Source organism: Microcaecilia unicolor, chromosome 4 (assembly GCF_901765095.1).
Source record: "Microcaecilia unicolor chromosome 4, aMicUni1.1, whole genome shotgun sequence".
Taxonomy (NCBI): Eukaryota; Metazoa; Chordata; class Amphibia; order Gymnophiona; family Siphonopidae; genus Microcaecilia; species Microcaecilia unicolor.
Window position 1 is genome coordinate 332155135 of NC_044034.1, and position 19482 is coordinate 332174616.

General features: G+C 46.6%; 1 protein-coding gene across 2 annotated transcripts; it reads right to left on the bottom strand.

The window, feature by feature from the left end:
* Positions 1-4680: 4680 nt before the first annotated feature.
* On the bottom strand, positions 4681-18719 carry LOC115469405 (phytanoyl-CoA hydroxylase-interacting protein-like). Of its 2 annotated transcripts, XM_030202011.1 has the most exons (6): positions 18644-18719; positions 17077-17166; positions 8953-9136; positions 7634-7808; positions 6236-6353; positions 4681-5260 (listed from the first exon to the last, which is right to left on the bottom strand). In XM_030202011.1, the coding sequence occupies exons 3-6, from the start codon at positions 9115-9117 to the stop codon at positions 4726-4728; spliced, it is 993 nt and encodes a 330-aa protein (XP_030057871.1). In that variant the 5' UTR covers positions 9118-9136; positions 17077-17166; positions 18644-18719; the 3' UTR covers positions 4681-4725. The 2 variants fall into 2 exon arrangements, with proteins under 2 accessions (XP_030057871.1, XP_030057872.1); XM_030202012.1 differs by lacking the exons at positions 17077-17166; positions 18644-18719 and adding an exon at positions 14707-14722.
* Positions 18720-19482: the final 763 nt, after the last annotated feature.

Here is a 19482-nt window from a genome sequence, read left to right on the forward strand (position 1 = left end):
GTCTGAGAGGGGATGTTTGTGTTGTTGTAAGATTTGATCTTATTTTTAGTGTTTTTTGTTCGAAGTATTGTGCCAGTGCATCTGCTGTTGTTGGTGTTCTGTTCATTGTTAATAAGGCTTGTGTATTTAATACACTGTTCATGAGTTTATATACTTTTTAATAGCTCATTGTTAAACCATGGTTGTGATTGTCTTTTGCTACTTATTTTTGTTTTAGTGGGTGCTATTTTGTTCAGCGTTTTTTGCTTAGTTCGTCCCAGTTTTTCATTAATTGTTTGTTGTTGGATGATATGTTTGTTTGATCCTTCATTGCTGTTAGCCAAAAGCTCTGAACATCGACCTTGCCTCTTGTTGTGGTTGTGTGTTCCCTATTCTTACCGTTCTTTTGCCATTGAAGTGTGAATGCAAGTTTGCTGTGATCTGACCATATGACCTCGTCCCATTTATGGTTTTCTAGAATATGGTTGCTCTTAGCGGTGAACCTTTAAGCTAGTATGTCTAGTAGATGTCCTTTTACGTGAGAAGAAGTAGCTTGTGCTATTTCAGGTTCCATTGGTTCAGGAAGTTTATTAAGGTCTTAATGTTGGTTAACGCAGATGTTTGATATAAAGTCCATGAAGTCATCTTGAGCATCAGTCCAGTTTCCTGGAGGACAATAAAAAAGTATGTAGCATAGTTGGCCAGTTATTGTTGTGTCAGTGACTTTGCACGCCAAAATTTCAATTGTTGAGGATATGGGTTCGGCTATTAGCTCTACTGTGAAAAAGGATTTATATATTAAGGCAATCCCACCTCCTTTCTTTTTGGTTCTGTTAATGTGTATTATTTTATAGCCCAGTGAGCATAGGTCAAGCAGTACAGGGTCATCTCTAAGTTGTAGCCAGTCACCCCAATATATGTCTTTGTTGGTACCTTTACCATCTTTTAGCAATATTCAAAGGTTAAGGAATTGGATGTTACTTCATTTTCCACATGGAAAAGGGGTTAAATGTACAAGAGTCTTTATAACTATCTTCCCTTATCAAGTGGCAAGGATCTGGAATGATCTTCCAGGCAATCTTAGAAATCTCACTCAACTGACCTGAAAACGATTAATGAAATAACTAACTTTCGCAAATGTCTGAAAACCTGTCTCTTCAACAAGGCCTACAATGGGAATCCATAACTTCATCATAAAACTTCACCACTTCACCCTATTCTGATAGTCATCTTTCTATAACTGTCTGTATAGATCTTTTTTCCCATCCCTGATCTTGTTCTAACACCAACTGTATCTGCTACCCTGGAATGGCGATGCCATAACAGGTTTTTGTAAGCCACATTGAGCCTGCAAATAGGTGGGAAAATGTGGGATACAAATGCAATAAATAAATAAATAAATTATTTACCGTTTAGAAAAAAAACTTAAAACTTGGCTATTTCAAAAATTTATTATAATACTTTTAGTAGTGGTGTTTTATATTTTATATCTGTAATTCTCTAGGTATGCCTCGTTAATTGTGAACTGCATTGAACTTGTTATGATATATGCGGGATATAAGCATCATATTGGTATTGGTTCATATTCTATCTGGCAATCTCCGTTCTCCGTAACGCTTTTGCCAACTCTGTATATGGTAAGATTTTTGGAAACATTAATGACTATAACAGAATAACTTGCTTGTTTGTGAGATTTATTTCTGAATGAATGTAAGAACAGCGTACATTGTACACACAGACCCCGACATCACTGTTGAATCAGTAGTTGAGCCGTCTCGAAACTCATTGAGCATAGGGGTCAGTTTCACTGCACATAGATTGCCACATTACTGAAATTAGTGCAGAAGCTGTAAGCAAACTCTCCTAATCACCAGAGAAAACATGGAGGGTGACCCCCAAGATCACTGCTAATGGGGGGAAAAGGGGGAGGAGAGGGTTCAGTATCAGAGAGCAGAGGGTAACCAAAAGATCACTGCTCGTGGGAACCAGTATCAGAGAGCTGAGGGTAACCCCAAGATCACTGCTCCTGGGATCACTATCAGAGAATGGAAAGTGAGCCCATGATCACTGCTTCTGGGGTCAGTATCAAAAAGCAGAAGGTGACTCCAAGATCACTGCTCCCAGGATCAGTATTGGAGAGCAGAAGGTGACTCCATGATCTCTATTCACAGGGTCTGCTTCAATGGAGAGTTATGTCCTGGGATACCTTGCTGAGCTGATATCTATATTGCATGTTTTAGAGATTTAAGTCTAGGAATTACAACAAAGTTCATCATTGTACTAATACATCATAAAAAACAGAAAAAGAAAAACATCTGATGCCTTCATACATGCGATATTAATAAAAAGGAAGTTTTGATGCTAAATATTCTGTGGTATGAAACTCTTTCCAAGGTCTGGGTCACGCTGATCACCTTTCTCTGTACAGATAAGGAATGTGAATACTGTAAGTGCATCCAGTCGCACTCTCTGGGGACTTTCTCTGACGAGCACATGCATGGGCAGTTTGAAAAAGGTTTAAGGTGATGGAGCTAAGCTCAGTATTGTAGCTGTGAGCTGCAGAGAGAGATATCTAGCTCTCAGGAATTAATGTTCTTTTCCAGGTTTACATAAATAATTTTTTCGCCTTGGTGTTTGTGGATAGGAGATCTCCAGTCCAGTTGCTTTAATCCTAGAGTCACGCTGGCTGATATCTAAAGTCAGAGGAGGTTGCCAATGGACACAAAATTTCTCTTCTTTCATATCAAGGACTCTCATCTCAGCTGGACTGTGCCTCTTCTTCCAGGAGGATTCTCCAGGACATCGCTACTTTTAATAAACAGAGCTCCAATGATGGAAATGTTTCCCAGCTGTTTTCAATGTCTCATTGTTCAAGTCTCTGCCCCTCCACCTGCCCTGATCCTATTGCCCCCTGCCGCACACCCTTAATCATGAAGCCCTTCATCCCTGTTCCTATCACCCCCCCCCCAACTTGTACCACTAGTAATGAATCCCCCCTGCCCCTGATCCTAATATCCTCTGCCTTAATCACAAGACCCCACCCCACCCACCTGGCCCTAGGGTTGGCATTAGAAGGTAGTAAGCAGGACAACTGCCCTGGGCCCACATGTCAGAGGGGACCACATACCTGTCTCAAGCTGAAAGAGGCATAGCCAGAAGGTGGGCTTTGGGGACCCCTCCCCAGTTTTTGTCCTAGGCCTTTGTATGTTTAACACCAGCCCTGCCTAGCCCTGATCCTATCACCCTCTGCTTGCACCCCTAGTCACACAGCCCTACCACACCTGAACCTATTGATCCTTTCCTCACCCCACTGATCATGGAGTCCACCTACTTCCGAATCCTATTGTCCTTTGTCTCACACTCCTAGTCACAGAGCCCGCCGCCCCAAGTCTTATCACCCATCTGCCTTGCACCCTCAGTCACAGTGCTCCCCTACCCTCAATCCTATCTTCCCCTCTCCTGCACCTCCAGTCTCAAAGTTCCTTCCTGTGATCTTATTGCCTCTTCCCCTGCACAACTAATGACAGAGTTCTGACCCCCTAGTCTTCAGTCCCTACCTTGCACTCCCAATCACATTGCACTATCCTTTCCTTTGATACGATCACCACCTGCCCAACACTCCCAGGCATAGCACCCCTTCATCTGCACCCCCAGGTATAGAGCTCCCATCACTCTGACTTGCTTTGTAATAAGGGCGGTTTTTATCAAGTCTTAATAAACACAAATATTCTGTTGCCTATGCCTCAGTCCCTAAGTCACAGTGCCTTCTGCCCATGCCTCTGCTCCTAGTGCTCCCTGCTTCTAATATTTAGAGGCCAAGAAGAGAAAAATTAAAGAAAATGGAATGAAAAGATAGATGTCAAGTAAGGAGAGGAAGAAATGACGACAGACATACAGTAAAAGGGAAAGGTGAGCCTGGGAAAGGAGTTAAAAGAACATAAAGATGAGGAAAAGAGAGACTGAGACCAATGGAAAAAAACAAGCAAACACCCAAACAACAAAGTTCTCTCTCTCCCCTTCTTCAAGCATTTCCTGTCCTGTCCACTCTATCCCTAAAACTTATCCCCAGCTGTATTTCTATCACCACTGATCCTGGAACCCCCTTTTCTATGCCCACCAAACCTACATCCCCAGCCTGCATGCCCTGATTGTAGAACCCTCTGCCATCCTAATGCCCCCACTTCCATCTCTTTGGTCCTTTCACCCACTGCCTGTGCCTCTGATCTAAATTACTCCTGTTTAAACCCCACCCCTTGAGCCCTTGTCACTATCCCTGGTCTTAATGCTGTCTGTACAGACCCGATCCTTCTGCCACCTTCTCTATATCTCTGGCTGTGCTAATACAGTGCTTACTTACACCCTTTTTCTTCATGTCTCTAGCTTTATACCCATGACTGTGCTACTATTATCCCCTCCCTACACCCCTGGTTCTCATACCTTATGCCCCATATCCCTGGCTATGTGCCTAGCACCTTCGGCTTCATACCTCCAGATGTGCTCCTAACATGCCCATTCTATATCCCAGCTGGGTTTCTAATGACTCCTATCTATACCTGATCCTCACATCCCCTGCTCCATATCCCTGGCTCTGTTCCTAGCACCCCCCCCTGCCTATGCCGTTACCCTCACACCCTGTACCCCTGAATGTTCTCCTAGTGGCCCTAGCCCCATACCCCCATCTGTGCTCTCAGTGCCCCCTGCCTATGCCCTGGCCCTCTTACCCCCAGCCCTTTTCCCCGAGCTGTGCTAGCGGCCCATGTTGACATTGCAAGCCTTGCAGCTAGGGTCCTTCTTAGCATTAGCTGTGGACAGGCTCATGAGCTGGTGGCCGCTGATCTCGTCCAGGTAGCCAAGTGCCAGGTTTAAGGGCTCTGTATAGATGATCTCCAGAATGAGGTCCTGTGCATGGCGGAAGACAAGCTCTGGGCCTTCAGCAGTGCATGTCAGGAAGCGGTTGCAGGTGATGTCGAGTTCTGGGAGACGTGTGCGACAGAAGTGGTCCCCGGGGGAGCCACGGGGTGCCAGCACTAGCACAGCATAGTGATAGGCTGTGTACATGCAGTATAGGTCAGCAAAGTAAAGGCAGGTGCCGGGATGAAAGAGTTGCTGTGCGGGGATCTGAAAACGGTAGCGACCATATGGGGAGTCCTGTGGTGGTTGCCCAGTGTTAAATTCAGTGTTGCAGCTGAAGAAGATGCCACGGAGTGTGCCACTGATGGGGGAACCATGACTGCCACTGTTATCCTTCAGGTAGGGTTGCATCACATTCCCACAGTGCTGCCTAGAGGTAGGGAGACATCAGAGAGGGAAAGGAAGGACAGCAGGGAAAGACATCAAGAAAAGGAAACATGCAAAAAAAAAAAAAAGAGGCCAGAGAGAATGAAAGCTTATCATTAATGGGACTTTTCAACATCCTGTTACATTTTATTGTCTTAGTTAATTTTCTCAGTAGGAAAATCCCATGTCCAGGGAAAAATTACACTTTCTGGGTTAGCAGCATGCAATTCCCAGCATCTGCAATAGGGTTTAGTGCTGGTGATGTCTCCAGCAAAACACAGACAAAGACCAGAAAACATCAAGAAGAGACAGAGAATTTGTCGGCATCAGGCAGCATCCCTCTGCTTCAATGGAAGACAACAGTATCACCTGAAGTTTCTGCCCTTACTCAAAACACTTCACTGTGTATAAGGAGAACTTTGGGATTCCTGTTTTACGGCCAGTACTATAGAGTCTCAATTACTAATGTATTACTTATGCGTCTGCTTCGTTATTGACAGTGAAAAAGCTACACGATTTGAGGATGGATCCTTCTCGAGCTGCTTGAGTTGAACAGGTAGATGGTCAATGTACAGTGATGTCAGCAGAGGGCCTGTGACTCTTGGGATCAAACTGCTGGACAATATCTCGTCTCCCGCGAGCTCCCTTGACATTCTGGAAGTCCTCTTGGGATCTCCCACACTCCTCAAACATGCTAGAAGGACCCCTGGAGTCTCCCATACTCTCCAAACATGCTGAAAGGACTCTTTGGATCTCCCACCCCACTTTCACCTGATGTGCTGGAAGTAACAGGTTGGAAATACTTTGGGGATATTCCACAGTTTTCTATCATATTATAATGACTCCTTCCTCCCGGGGTCTCCCAAACTCACTTGATGTGCTAGAAGTACCCTTAACAGGTTGGAAGTACTTCGGTGATATTCCACAGTTCTCTATCGTATTATAATGACTCCTTCCTCCCGGGGTCTCCCAAACTTACCTGATGTGCTGGAAGTACTCCTGCTGATGGTTCCGGTAGAAGACAGAGAAACGTAACATGCGTCCTGCCATAATCTCTGCCTTTTCCTGAAGCAGCTGGAGGTGCTCTTTTGCGTAATCTGAAAAGGAAGGCAGGAGAGATGGAAAGTCACAGCACAGTCTACTGAGTCACCTATGAACTCACATGCCTGACTGAAATGGATAACTGGTCCTGGGGTGGATCAAAGGAAAGCAGAAATGTAGCAGAGCCTCCAGTGGGAGGGGCCTGGGTCTTACAGTACAATTTCTGGTCTAGTATTGATTCTTCCTTTCCCCACTAAGCCATGGACAGACTCACAAACAGGGCCAGTCCAACCATTAGGCAAGACTAGGAAGTCACCTAAGGCAACACCTTTTTTTAGGGGGAGGGGGGGGAGGGCAGCAAACAACAGCTGCAGTCAAAGCAAAACATCCTGACAGCCAAATACACTCAAAGAACTGTCAGCGCATGCTTTTACCTGCAGGAAGGGGGCGTAATTTTCAAATAGCCCACCTACCTTGGTAAATTGCTTTTGAAAACTATCCTCATTATAGATACACACACCAAACAAAGTCTAATATTTAAAGGCATGATAAAATGGGGAGGGGGGGCAAATTAGAAGACTGAAAGACTAGGGACACTCAATTAAGTTACACGGAAACACTTTGAAAACAAATAGGAGGAAACATTTTTTCACTCAACGAATAGTTAAGCTCTAGAACTCTTTGCTGGAGGATGTAGTAACGGCAGTTAGTGCCAGTGGCGTAGCCACAGGTGGGCCTGAGTGGGCCGGGGCCCATCCACTTAGGGCTCAGGCCCACTCATTTAGTGCTAGCTAGTAGGGATCCCAAGCTCCGCCAGCTGAAGACCTCACCCTGATGGTGCTGAAAACACTGCTCTCCACTTCAGCAGTCTAAGCTTCCTAAGCTGTGATACTGGCCTCATCACATGGGGGGGTGGGGGGGGGAGAACACTTGGTGCCCACCCACTTCTTGACTAGGCCCACCCAAAATCTGCTGTCTGACTACGCCCATGGTTAGTGCATCTGGGTTTATAAAAGGTTTGGACAAGTTCCTGGAGGAAAAGTCCATAGTTTATTATTGAGCTAGATTTGGGGGAAGACACTGCTTGCCCTGGGATCGGTAGCATGGAATGTTGCCACTATTTGGGTTTCTGCCAGGTACTTGTGACCTGGATTGGCCACTATTGGAAGCAGGATACTGGGCTAGATGGACCATTGGTCTGACCCAGTATGACTATTCTTATGTTCTTAATTGAGAGGGAGGACATAAGGCTGAAAAAACAGGATAGTGTCTTGTAATCTCCCTTCCCTCCTTCTCCCTGCCCAACTGTTTATCTAGAATGTGCAAACTCACTCACCCCCAGTGCAGAACTCCACTGTCTCACTCCAACCTGACACCTGATACTCGCCATCACTCTGCTTAATGGCAGTCTGTACTGCCACACTGTACTCTGTGCGAGGGCTCAAGAACCAGTGGCCCCTCACTGTCATCGGCAGCGGCACTGCCTTGGCTACCAGCTTGGTGGGAACATCCTGCAGAAAACCAGAAGAGAAGCCTGTCATTGGCTTTAGGAATGAAGCCAACACCCACAGAAGGGGATCTCTCCACAGGAGAACCGAAAGCCAAAACACACAGACAGTGGATCCCAAAGAGTCCTCTCACAAGTGGTGTTTTCTCAAACAAGGTCTTTATTTCAAATCTTTTATTTCAAAGCTTTTATTGATTTGAAATAAAGACCTTGTTTGAGAAAACACCACTTGTGAGAGGACTCTTGGGGATCCACTGTCTGTGTGTATTGGGTTTAGGACACACAGCCACATGCAGACACGGATCTGCAAATATTCACAAGGTTGCACCCTCACTGGAGGTCAGTGATCATACATAGACCTGCTCTTCAGTTACAAGCCCCATATTCATGCCTGAGATCATATATAATCATATGATTTACAATGTCTAAGTCCAAGAACACTTCCAATTTCTTTAAATCCCTCTCTTTATTATCAGAATATGAGGCACAGACGTTCCCCTCATGGGAATAAACAATACATAAATTTGGGTTGGGAGCTTCCCTGGGATACTGGAAACTTTTCTTTGGTTGTTTCTGCCCCCCCCCCCCCCCCCCCATCACCATCACCTCCTCCCTCATCTCATAAGTGGAGCCCAGAAACACCTCCGAGATTCAGGCTGTTCCCACAGCAACGGAGAACACGGTGGAGTCAAGAGACAAACACCATATAGCCAAAAAAATATATAATAGAACATTACCATAGCAACCTTCATTCTGCAGAAGGAGCAAGTTCCTGAGGGAGACAGCTAGCAACCAACTGGGGCTTTCAGTTCAAAGCTGAGAGTCGGTGCTTCATTTTTCTCTTTGCTAAAGTGAAATTCTCAAGGTAATATCACCTCCTCCTTCCTCTCAGGTCTAGGGCTTCCCCCTATCTTGCTAAGCACAGTATTAAAACGTTGGGGTACAGTGGACTCTGCAAGATAGAGAGAGACACTGAGGGATTGACCTTGTCTGTGGAGGGAAATGGTGCTTGAGATCTGATTGTAAAGACTGCTGAGGGAGGAAGGGATACTGTAAGAACTTCTTGGTGAGGGGAGAGGAGGGGAGGGGAAAGAAGAGGAGAGGGATATCTGGGGGAAAGGTGGGGTTGTGATTGCCTGCAGCCTCACCCTGTGTTTGAATTTGTTAGCATTCTTATTCTCCTTCTTGTTCAGGTCCAATGAATAGTGAGTGACTCTCTCCAGGTCCGGGGTGTCGATTTCCCAGGAGATCCGGAAAGAATCACAGGTGATGTCGCTGATCTGTATACTATGAGGGGTGGACAGCAGCTCCATGCTCCAAGCTGCTCAGCCACTACGAAACAAAATGAGACACAGGGACAGTGAAGTCATAAGGCAGCCAACTCTGCGGCAAAAACCCTGGCCCGCATATGGGGTTGGGAGGATGCAGGTGTATGTTTGAGTATTTTTACTTTTTGTTACATTTGTACCCTGCGCTTTCCCACTCATAGCAGGTTCAATGCGGCTTACATATTATATACAGGTACTTATTTGTACCTGGGGCAATGGAGGGTTAAGTGACTTGCCCAGAGTCTGTGCCTGCAGTGGGAATTGAACCCAGTTCCCCAGGACCAAAGTCCACCACGCTAACTACTAGGCCACTCCTCCACTCCTAAAGAGAGGGATAAGGGATCATGTGGTGGTTAGGGGGTGAGGGTCTTTGTGTTGGGATGGTGGCGTGTGGGTACAGAGGCATGGAGGTAAGAGCATGTGTGGTGTTGGAGGGTGAGAATGTACCTGTAGGACTGGTCATGAGCAAGTAGTACAGAGGTAAGGGCGTTTCCGGGGTGGTGGTTGGGCGGGGGGGGGGGGAATTTATGTCTTGAGGCGACAGTGAGAAAGTGGGAATGCAGAGGTTTGGAGATAATGAGGTTTGTGTCGTGTTCAGGGGCAAAGAGGTTTGCGGATGTGGTGCATGGTAGTTGTTATTTAAGTGCTGTGTACTGTGGGTTTGGATCAAGGTGCTCTTGGTGAGGTTGGGTCGAGGATACGTGTGTGGTGGGCAGCAGTAACATCTGTAAGGATGCAAGTGTGGGTGTGGAGGTGATGGTGTATGTACGGTGGTTTGGCATGAGAATATATATGGTTAATTTGGGTGAGAAATGGGAGCAAAGTAGAAGGGAGAGAGAGGATAGGTGTTGGGATATAATGCTTTTGTTATGCTGCCCAACATTTCTAGGGATTGGCACCCAGAAAGTTTTTATTTTGTGTTCATTTTTGTCACTAGTTGGAAACAAATGTTGTTAGGAATGCACACCATGCACGCGTACTGCACACTTTTCTACAACAGTGCACATTATTTGCATACAGTGCACCCTCATTCCTGATGTTGCACGCGTGCAGATACTACCAGGCAGGGGCGTATCTGCATGGGGCCTCAGGGGCCTGGGCCCCCGCAGATTTTGCCCTGGACCCCCCTACCGCCGTCAACCATCCCCCGCTGCCGTTGCTTACTTTTGCTAGCCGAGGTCCACTTCCACCTGCCGCTGCCTTGAAAACTATTTCTTCAGCTGGCAGGGGACCCCAAACCCCTGCCAGCCGACCCAAGGTGTTTAAAGTTCATCTTCGGCCTCCGTGGCCGTGCTGTTGTTGATAGGAGCTGTGCTGCGACGTCAGACTCCGAACTGGATTCAACAGCTCCTATCAACAACAGCATGGCCACGGAGGCCGAAGATGAACTTTAAACACCTCGGGGCGGCTGGTGGGGGTTTGGGGTCCCCCGCCGGCTGAAGAAATAGTTTTTAAGGCAGCGGCAGGTGGAAGCGGACCTCGGCTGGTGGGGGTTGGGGCCCCCCGCCAGCAAAGGTAAGCAACGGCAGCGGGGGAGGGTTGGCGGCGGGAGGGGGGGTGGAGAGAGTCGTTGGTGGCGGGGGGGGGGTTCTGACAATGGCGGGGGGTCGGTGGCGGGGGGCTAAAATGTGCCCCCTCCCTCTGGCTCTGGTCCCCCCCCTACCGCCGGAGTCCAGATACGCCCCTGCTACCAGGAAAGAGTGTGCACAATGTGCAAATAGCATGTGTTCTTCAAGAAAAGTGCACACTCTTATCAACAAATGACATTCATTTGAAACAACCGCCAGTGCTTAGACATTTCCCACTGAAATGCAGTGGCAGCCAAAGAAGTGAGCAGTGCCCTCTGCAGGCTCAGTGCAGATGTACAGTGACCGAACCATCGTTTGCTGCATTCCTCAAATCACTTCTCTTAACTTCCATCCCATTCTCACTCCTCTCTCTCTCTCTCTCTCTCTCTCTCTGCTTTCTCCCTCTCATTTTCATTATATCACCTATTCTTATTCTCCTTCTTCATTTCTCTACCCTTCCTCTCTTCTCTCTTTCTCAAGCTTCTTTTCTTTGCAACCCAAACATTATTTTTTTTTCTCCTGAATCTAATAAACTTCACACTCCTGCTTTCCCGGAGCAGATGCTGTGGTACAGATGGCAGTGCCAATGAGCACATTTCTGGGTGTAAAATGGACAGATTCTCAGCAGATGGTACTGAGGTACGTGTGGTGCCAGCAGGCATTAGTTGGAGCACTGCTTGAAGAGGCTCCAGGTGACTAGCTGACTCTGTATCAAGTGCCAAGAAGTTATAGTATACAGTCCATAATAGAAAGTAATGGTAAACTCTATGCAATCAGTGACGGTGATTTGGAAACCACTTTAATAGTAAGCGATGGTATTCTGGCACATGCTGTATAGCAGGCAGTGATGGTACATACTATGTACAGCAAATGGCTGTATTTTTGTGCATGCTTTATAACAGAAAGCAATGGTATCCTGATACATGTTGTATACAGGAAGTGATGGTGCTTTGTTAAAGGCTGCATAATAGAAGCTTCTGGGCCAGAGCGCACATGTCAGCAAGGCTAACCTTGTGCCGTTGCCCCTCCCCAAAGGAGCATTAGGGAGGAGGGTCTCCTTCCCACTTTCTTCCCCCTCGTGGCTTGTTAAGGGCAAGAGTGACTACCATTGCAGCCGGACAATTGGCCAGGGAAGGTCAAGGGTGGACCTTGGCCTCCCTGGAGGTGGACTGCAGGTAAAGGTTAAAAGGGAGCAAGCCAGGTGGCTCATCCTCTTTTCATTCCTGCTTCCACCCACCTTCAACTTGCAGGAAGCAGGGAAGGCCACTGAGGTGTTCTGGAACAGCAGGGTTCCTGAGACACTTAGAGCACTCCCAGGATGCATCATGGTGTGCAGGCAATCAAGAGATCAAAGGTCACCCCTGTCTGGGACCCAGGTGGAGGCTCAAACCTTGGTGCTGTGGGCTGGTAGGAAAGGGCTGTACCATCCAGACTGGGGTGGTGGGCTGAGGGTGGGTATTCCAGATCCAGATGAATATAATATGTGAGACATGGGTCAGGAATGTATTGAGTGTATACATCTAATAAAGCTGAGACCTTGTATCCCAAAGTGTTGCGTTATTGTGCTTATTAAGGTTTTGAGGGGCAGGGAGAGAGTTTACAGCTACCCAGGTTACAAGAAGCTATGGTGCATTCTACATGGAGTTGTAGGGTGTTGGTACATGACATAAAACCACATACACCTCTAGAGATTTGTGCGGTTGCTCAGGCAACCCCCAAATTTAGCAGTCTCATGATCTTGTAGGCAGATGAAGGCTCTGCGCTTTCCAGGATTACGTATTTATTAGTTTGTTAACGAACCTCTTCCTAGCACAAGCACAACAGGATTGGCATACACAAAAAAAACCCCAAAAAACCTGTGATGTTTCCAACAGTACATCTGTAATAACATAGGCCTTCAGTATCTGACAAATAAGAGAAACATTTCTTTGCAAATGCTATGTTGTTTGTTTTTTTTTACTTTTGTTATTTAAGAGAAAGGAATTTTCCTAGGTGACAAAGGAGTTAGCCTCCTAAATTTCCTGGCCCAAAAATTACCCTCCCCTCAGTAGCTGAAACAGCCTTGAATACTTCTTTTTCCTGCAGCTGAAAGGGGTGGGGCCATTCATAACCAAATCTACTTTGCACCTCTGGGGAGAGTTTCCTGTGGAAATTAGTTTGCAGGTCTGTGAGAACAAGGTACCTAAGGACCCACAAACTGCTCCATAAAATTGCAAAATAACCCTCTTAATCCCTACACATGGGCACACTTTTGACAGCAGATACTACAGCTTTAAAACTGCCTTTAGCAAATTCCAAAACTGTCTCTCAGGCTGCAGCAGTACCTTTTTCTCCGGATCTGCAGATCCTACTTCGCAGGTCAAAGAACTTGCCCCTTTGGCTGCAAGATCTGCCCTTAAGTTCTTGCAAAATATGTTCCTGAGACTGTACAGAACTTTCTCCTTAAGATGCAACAGAACCTGCCCTAAAGGTTATGCAAGATCTGCTTCTCACATTGCGTCAGAAGCGGAATCTGTTCTAACCTACCCTCAGGAACTTGATTTCTCTTATCTACAGAAGAAATGTCCTTGTTTGCATCTTCCCTTCCTTTCCTTTCAATTTCTCCATCTCCCCAAAGCACCTCTGATTCCAGTTTTCTTCCTATAAACCCTCAGCTCAGCTGCACAGCCCACACTTATACCATTTCACCTATTACTTTAAAACTTACAAAATCATTAATGAGTCACATTGTATGTTCAACCCTCTTGAAGGCTCCCCTCTGTCTGTATTCCCTACATATGCAGGCACATAAGCTCTCCCACACCATATGCTTCACAGCCAGCTCCGTACCACTGAAGCAGGATTCAACATTTTTGAAAATAAAAAGCAGCAAGGAGTCCATACATGCACTGGGAATAAAAACAGGAGGGATTCAGCCTGTCACAATGACACCAAATTATACATACACACACACTTATTTTAATACACACATAACTCACACAGTCCTTCTCTAACACATCTCATGCCACCACACTTCCTCTCTGAAACACAATCTCTTCCAGGTACAAATTCAGTAACAAACATTCATGGGGGCGATGCAATAAAGTGCCCTAGGCTTTGCACACCAGTTATCTTATCTTTAGTGCACAATTTTGAGGGTACACAGTGTAAGAATGAGTTTTGCACATGAGCCCAACACATTTAAATCCACTCTATTGAAACTATTAGCTATTCAGAGCAGATGCAGATAAGTGAACAGAGCATCAAAAAACTGAACATACCGCCAGGGCTTTAACACAAGGTCTGAGGAGGCGTACAAGATTAGCTTGTTCTTCTGTGGCAGAGTTAGTGAGGATTTCATGCCGGTTTTCCCTCTTTGCTGCATATAAGACCCGCAACTTTTTTTTCTGGCTTCCATAAAGGGGATGGGTAAAAAAAAGAAAAAAGACAGAACGGGGGTGGGAGGGGTTGTTCTGGAACAAACATTAATAGTGCTAGGGCTGTTGTGAGCTGCATGGGTGTGTGCACAAAAGCACCGGGAGTTGCAGGAGCATGCATCTGTGCATATGCTGAAATGCTATTCTGCACATAAATATTGGTATTCCAAAAATATTATACGCAGAATAGTATTCCAACATATGTGCAGATGCATGCACATACAATTCTGGGTGCCGATCTGGGCACAAGATGAAGCTGCTGCCAGCACAGACCTCTGTGTTTATGTGTCCCGTGTGCTCTCCTATGCTAGCTCACAAAATTTTTTGCGCTGGGCCTGTTTGCATGCTATTTGGTGACTGCACTTGCATATGCTAAGTGTTACCACTCCGCTCTAATGCAAGGTTTCTGCATCAGCCCCCCAGTATTTCTGTAACACCCACATGGGCAAACTGCTCCCTCTCTCCACTTGTTACCCTCATTCCTTCCTTCCAGTTCCACTACCCCCCCCCCCCCCCCCCCCCCACTCCCCTCTTTTCCCAGTTCCCATTTTCCAGTTTTTGGCTGCCAAAGCCCAGGTCGCATTACTCACCACCTTCTGCTTCTTGCTTTTCGGCTTTTCTGTTGATGAATTCTTTTGTATCTATGAAGTAGAAGCTTTTATCTAGAGCCTCAGAACAAGCAGCCCACACACCACCTTATTCAAAACATGATGCATCAGGATTTAACTGTGTAATAGCAAAGCTACAGTTACTGCAGCCAAATGAAACAGAAAGTAGCAATAACATGATCAGTACAGCACTCCCCCTCTACTATGCCAGAACTAAGACCCCCCCCACACCTCCTTCTCGCCCCCCCCCCCAACACACATACAGGTCTACAGTACAGCTCACCCCTGACCAGCAGTATCTCCCACCCCTCAATAATCCACACAGCTCTATCAATATATCTCACTCCTGCCCTACAGCACCTCAGCTATTCTAGTATTGCGACTCAGACACACAGCTCTGACAATTCACCTCATTCCTGCCCTGCAGCACCCTCTGTTCCAGTATTGAGATTTCCACACACCAGTCTGCCAATGTATCTGACACCTGTCCTGCAGCACTCCTGATATTTATGTACTGAGATTCCCTTAGCTTTACCAATATACCTCACTCCTGCCCTGTAGCACCTCTCATATTCTAGTACTCACAGACAGCTGTGCTAATGTGTCTCAGTCCTGTCCTGCAAAATCCCAGTCTAACCCCACACATGGTTCTGTTAATGTATCTCAATCCTGTCCTGCATAATCCCCAGTCCAGTAACATAGTAACATACTAGATGACGGCAGAAAAAGACCTGCACAGTCCATCCAGTCTGCCCAACAAGATAAACTCATATGTGTATACCTTACCTTGATTTGTACCTGTCTTTTTCAGGGCACAGACCGTATAAGTCTGCCCAGCACTATCCCCTCCTCCCAACCACCAGCCCCGCCTCCCACCACCGGCTCTGGCACAGACCGTATAAGTTTGCCCAGCACTATTCCCAGCCTCCCAACCACCAGTCCCGCCTCTCACCACTGGCTCTGGCACAGACCGTATAAGTCTGCCCAGCACTATCCCTGCCTCCCAACCACCAGCCCCGCCTCCCAACCACCAGTCCCGCCTCCCACCACTGGCTCTGGCACAGACCGTATAAGTCTGCCCAGCACTATCCCCTCCTCCCAACCACCAGCCCCGCCTCCCACCACCGGCTCTGGCACAGACCGTATAAGTCTGCCCAGCACTATCCCCGCCTCCCAACCACCAGCCCCGCCTCCCACCACCGGCTCTGGCACAGACCGTATAAGTCTGCCCAGCACTATTCCCCGCCTCCCAACCACCAGTCCCGCCTCCCACCACTGGCTCTGGCACAGACTGTATAAAAGTCTGCCCACCACTATCCTTGCCTCCCAACCACCAACCCCTCTTCCCCCCACCGGCTCAGTACCCAGTAGTAAGACCCCACACATGGCTCTGTCAGAGCACCCCAATCCTTCCCTGCAGCACATTCTGCTCTTCTGATATTGAGATCTCACCCCCCCCCCCCCAGCAGCACTTCCTACTATTCCATTAGTGACAGCCCCTCAACACACCTCTCCAATGTACCTCACTCATCCCCTGTAGCAATGTGTGCTATTCCAGTACCTTTCTCATTACTCTGCCAATGCATCTCAGTTCTGCTCTGCATCACCACCTCCATAACCACCATTCCTATAGCGCCTTTAACTGTCACACTCACATGTACATACAGCAGCCATGTAAGCTACTCCCATTTAGTAACATAAAGTCTTGTCTCTTCACAGCAGGGCTTTTTTTGAGGGGGTACTTGGGGGTACTGAGTACCGGCACCTTTTCACTGTCTGCTAAAATTGACCTATGAACCCCAAGTTTTAATGAAAGAGCTCAGGCTCTACACACCAATTCTGCCTTGTCATAGATTCTGTGACTGGTTTCAGGGGGCCTGGCTGTTGTGGGGTGGGTCTGTCAGTGATCACTCGACCCCTGAAGGGTGGCCTGGCATTTGAGTACCGGCACCTTTTTTGCTAGATAAAAAACACACTGCTTCACAGGCATATCCACGTACACATTCCTATTCTCATACATATCCCTGTTTTAATACATCAACAAATATATACATTTTATACTAGAACCACACGAGTACTGATATATACACCTATTCCTTACTGTACTGAATACTGGAGATGGGGAACTAAGGGTATCCTCTGCAGCCCTAGAGCAGACCCTTCTAGAGATATTCCAGGGCAGCGACAGACAAGTCAGTTGCTCCCTGCTGCTCCTGGACATCCCTTCTAATTGGCTGCACTGTCAGTGCATGCATAGTTGCTCCTGACATCCATCTATTAGAGGTATAATATAGATCTGGCAATTCGGGGATGCAGAAGACCAAAGTGTCTCAGGGAGAGAGGTGATCTTACCTGGCTCTTTGACTGAAACTCAGAGATATCCCACGCTAGAGAAGGATTCCAAGTCCGCCTGATGCCTTGTGCACAACAGCAGGCTTGAGTCTGACAAGAGAAGGAAGACGAAAGAGCTGAAGCTGAATCTTAAACTGAGAGGGGAGCTAAAACCTCCTTTTAAATGGTAGTACTTCTTTTCCAGTGCAGTTGTTATTCACGGCTCCCTCAGGGGCTGCTCTTTGCAGGTGTGAATTCCATTTCCATGGCTGGGAAATGCAAAAGGGGAAATGCATAAATAAAAGGAGCAATGGAAAAAAAGTGCAAGTGTATCACCAATGGTGCATGAGGGCCTGCATGACAGCTGAGATTAGCAGCAGGGAGAACTGAGATTCAGTTGCAAGTGGAGCTGAGATTAATAGCCTCTTTTAATACCAAAAATGTGTTACAAATTAGGTATAAGTACAAATAAGTTTGACTAGTGCAGAATGAATAAGGTAGGACAGAGTTTGTGTAGTTCCACTTTAACTTACTTTCCATCCTTTACTGTTTGTGTCTAAGTCAAAAGTGATTGTCAATAATGGTGCAGTATGCCATGGAAGTAGAAGACTTCTGAAATCAAGGTAGCTGGGGAGGAATTAATTTAATTATGAAAGCAGCAGCATATGTTATACTAAATAGCCTATTTTTTGCCCAGTACTGAAACTGTGTTTTATGAACTACAGGCCAGGGTACTTGATCTTATTCACGATTTTTAGAAGCTTAATTTTATTGCATTTAATTTTCATTAGATAAAAACAGCTCACTCGTTGCCATGCATGTGTAAGGTGAATCCTGGCATATGCCCAGATATAGTACACATTTATTGGTTGAGACCAAGGCTGGGACTACTACTACTACTACTACTTAACATTTCTAGAGCACTACTAGGGTTACGCAGGCGCTGTACAGTTTAACAAAAAGGACAGTCCCTGCTCAAAGGAGCTTACAATCTAAAGGACGAAATGTCAAGTTGGGGCAGTCTAGATTTCTTGAATAGAGGTATAGTGGTTAGGTGCCAAAGGCAACATTGAAGAGGTGGGCTTTGAGCAAGGATTTGAAGATGGGCAGGGAAGGGGCCTAGCGTATGGGCTCAGGGAGTTTATTCCAAAGCTGGGAGACCATAAGAACACACCTAACCACTCAGGTTTTCAGGATACCCACAATGAATATGCATGAGATAAATTAGCAGGTACTGGGTTGAGAATCCCAGCTTTATGGAATTAATTGGAATAACAAGGACAGAGGCAACAACTTTGGCAAAGGTCATATTCAGACAGCATTAACAAAGTCTCTTTGTTCTTGCCACCTTTCTACCTTTCATTATTAATTTTCCCCACTAAGGGTATAGGGGGTAATTCTACATAATAAGTTGGGTACCAATTAGTCGCCTAACTGTAGGCACGTAATAGCAGACAGGGCCGGCTTAACCTATGGACAAGGAAGGTGAGGCTCTGGTCCAGGGTGCCGGTACAAAAGGGCACCAAATGCCCAAGTCTGTGACATCACTGATCCATAGGTTAAGCTTAGCTTCTTTCTGTTTACTTACACTGTTCTCATCAGCAGCTGTCCCCAGTCCCAACTCCAAGCACTGGAAAGGAAGTGCAGGCAGCTTTAGTGCTTTCCTCCTCCCTCTTCCTCCTCTGATGTACCCAACACTGACACTCCTCCCAGGTCCTCTGGCCTCTGATAGGTGCACAGAGCACTGTAGAACCACCCCTGCCACTCCCAGAAGACACGCTGAAGCAAGGCACACTGTGATTAGACACCCAACATCCAATGCCAGCATGCCTTGCCGGGAGGAGCAGGACACGGAAGCATTTAAACTGCTTCAGCGTCTACCATGTTCATTTTTTTGGCCTTCCCTGCTGCTGCTACGGCCACCAGCCGGAGTCTGCTCCTTGTCTCTACCACCACTGCCAGCCTTCCGCTACCACTGCTGTCTACCGCCACCTTGACCCCCTGCCTGCCATCGCTGCTCTACTGCTGCTGCTTGGACCTGAGGAAGAAGACTAGCGAGGCTGCATTTCCAGTATTTGAGCAGTGCTGAGGAGGGGGGGGGGGGGGGGGGGGGGTGGAGGGTGGAACCATCGAAATTGCTGTTTAGGGGTGGAAGTGGGGCCCATGTTGTTGAAATACTTCCAGCTTCTCTCTTGCATGGGCTTCATCACTTTTGCTGTGCCGGAATCGCACTAAATTCTTAATCCTATAGGAAACTGAAGGAACTGCAGCTATGGCAATAAAATATGTTGGATATTTCCACCAGGCCAGAACTTGGCACTGTTTTTGCCTTTATAAATTCATTTACTATTACTATTATTATTTTATAAATTATTTCTTTATGTACCACTAGCTTTTATCTTTATGCTCATATGCTCTTTATACCTG

Excerpts from the sequence above, each read along its gene's own strand:
- LOC115469405 (XM_030202011.1), bottom strand. The coding sequence starts at position 9,117 with ATGGAGCTGCTGTCCACCCCTCATAGTATACAGATCAGCGACATCACC. Across the intron at positions 7,809-8,952 it reads CTAACAAATTCAAACACAGG|GATGTTCCCACCAAGCTGGT; the intron begins GTGAGGCTGCAG and ends GGTTTTCTGCAG. Across the intron at positions 6,354-7,633 it reads AGTGGAGTTCTGCACTGGGG|ATTACGCAAAAGAGCACCTC; the intron begins GTGAGTGAGTTT and ends CTTCCTTTTCAG.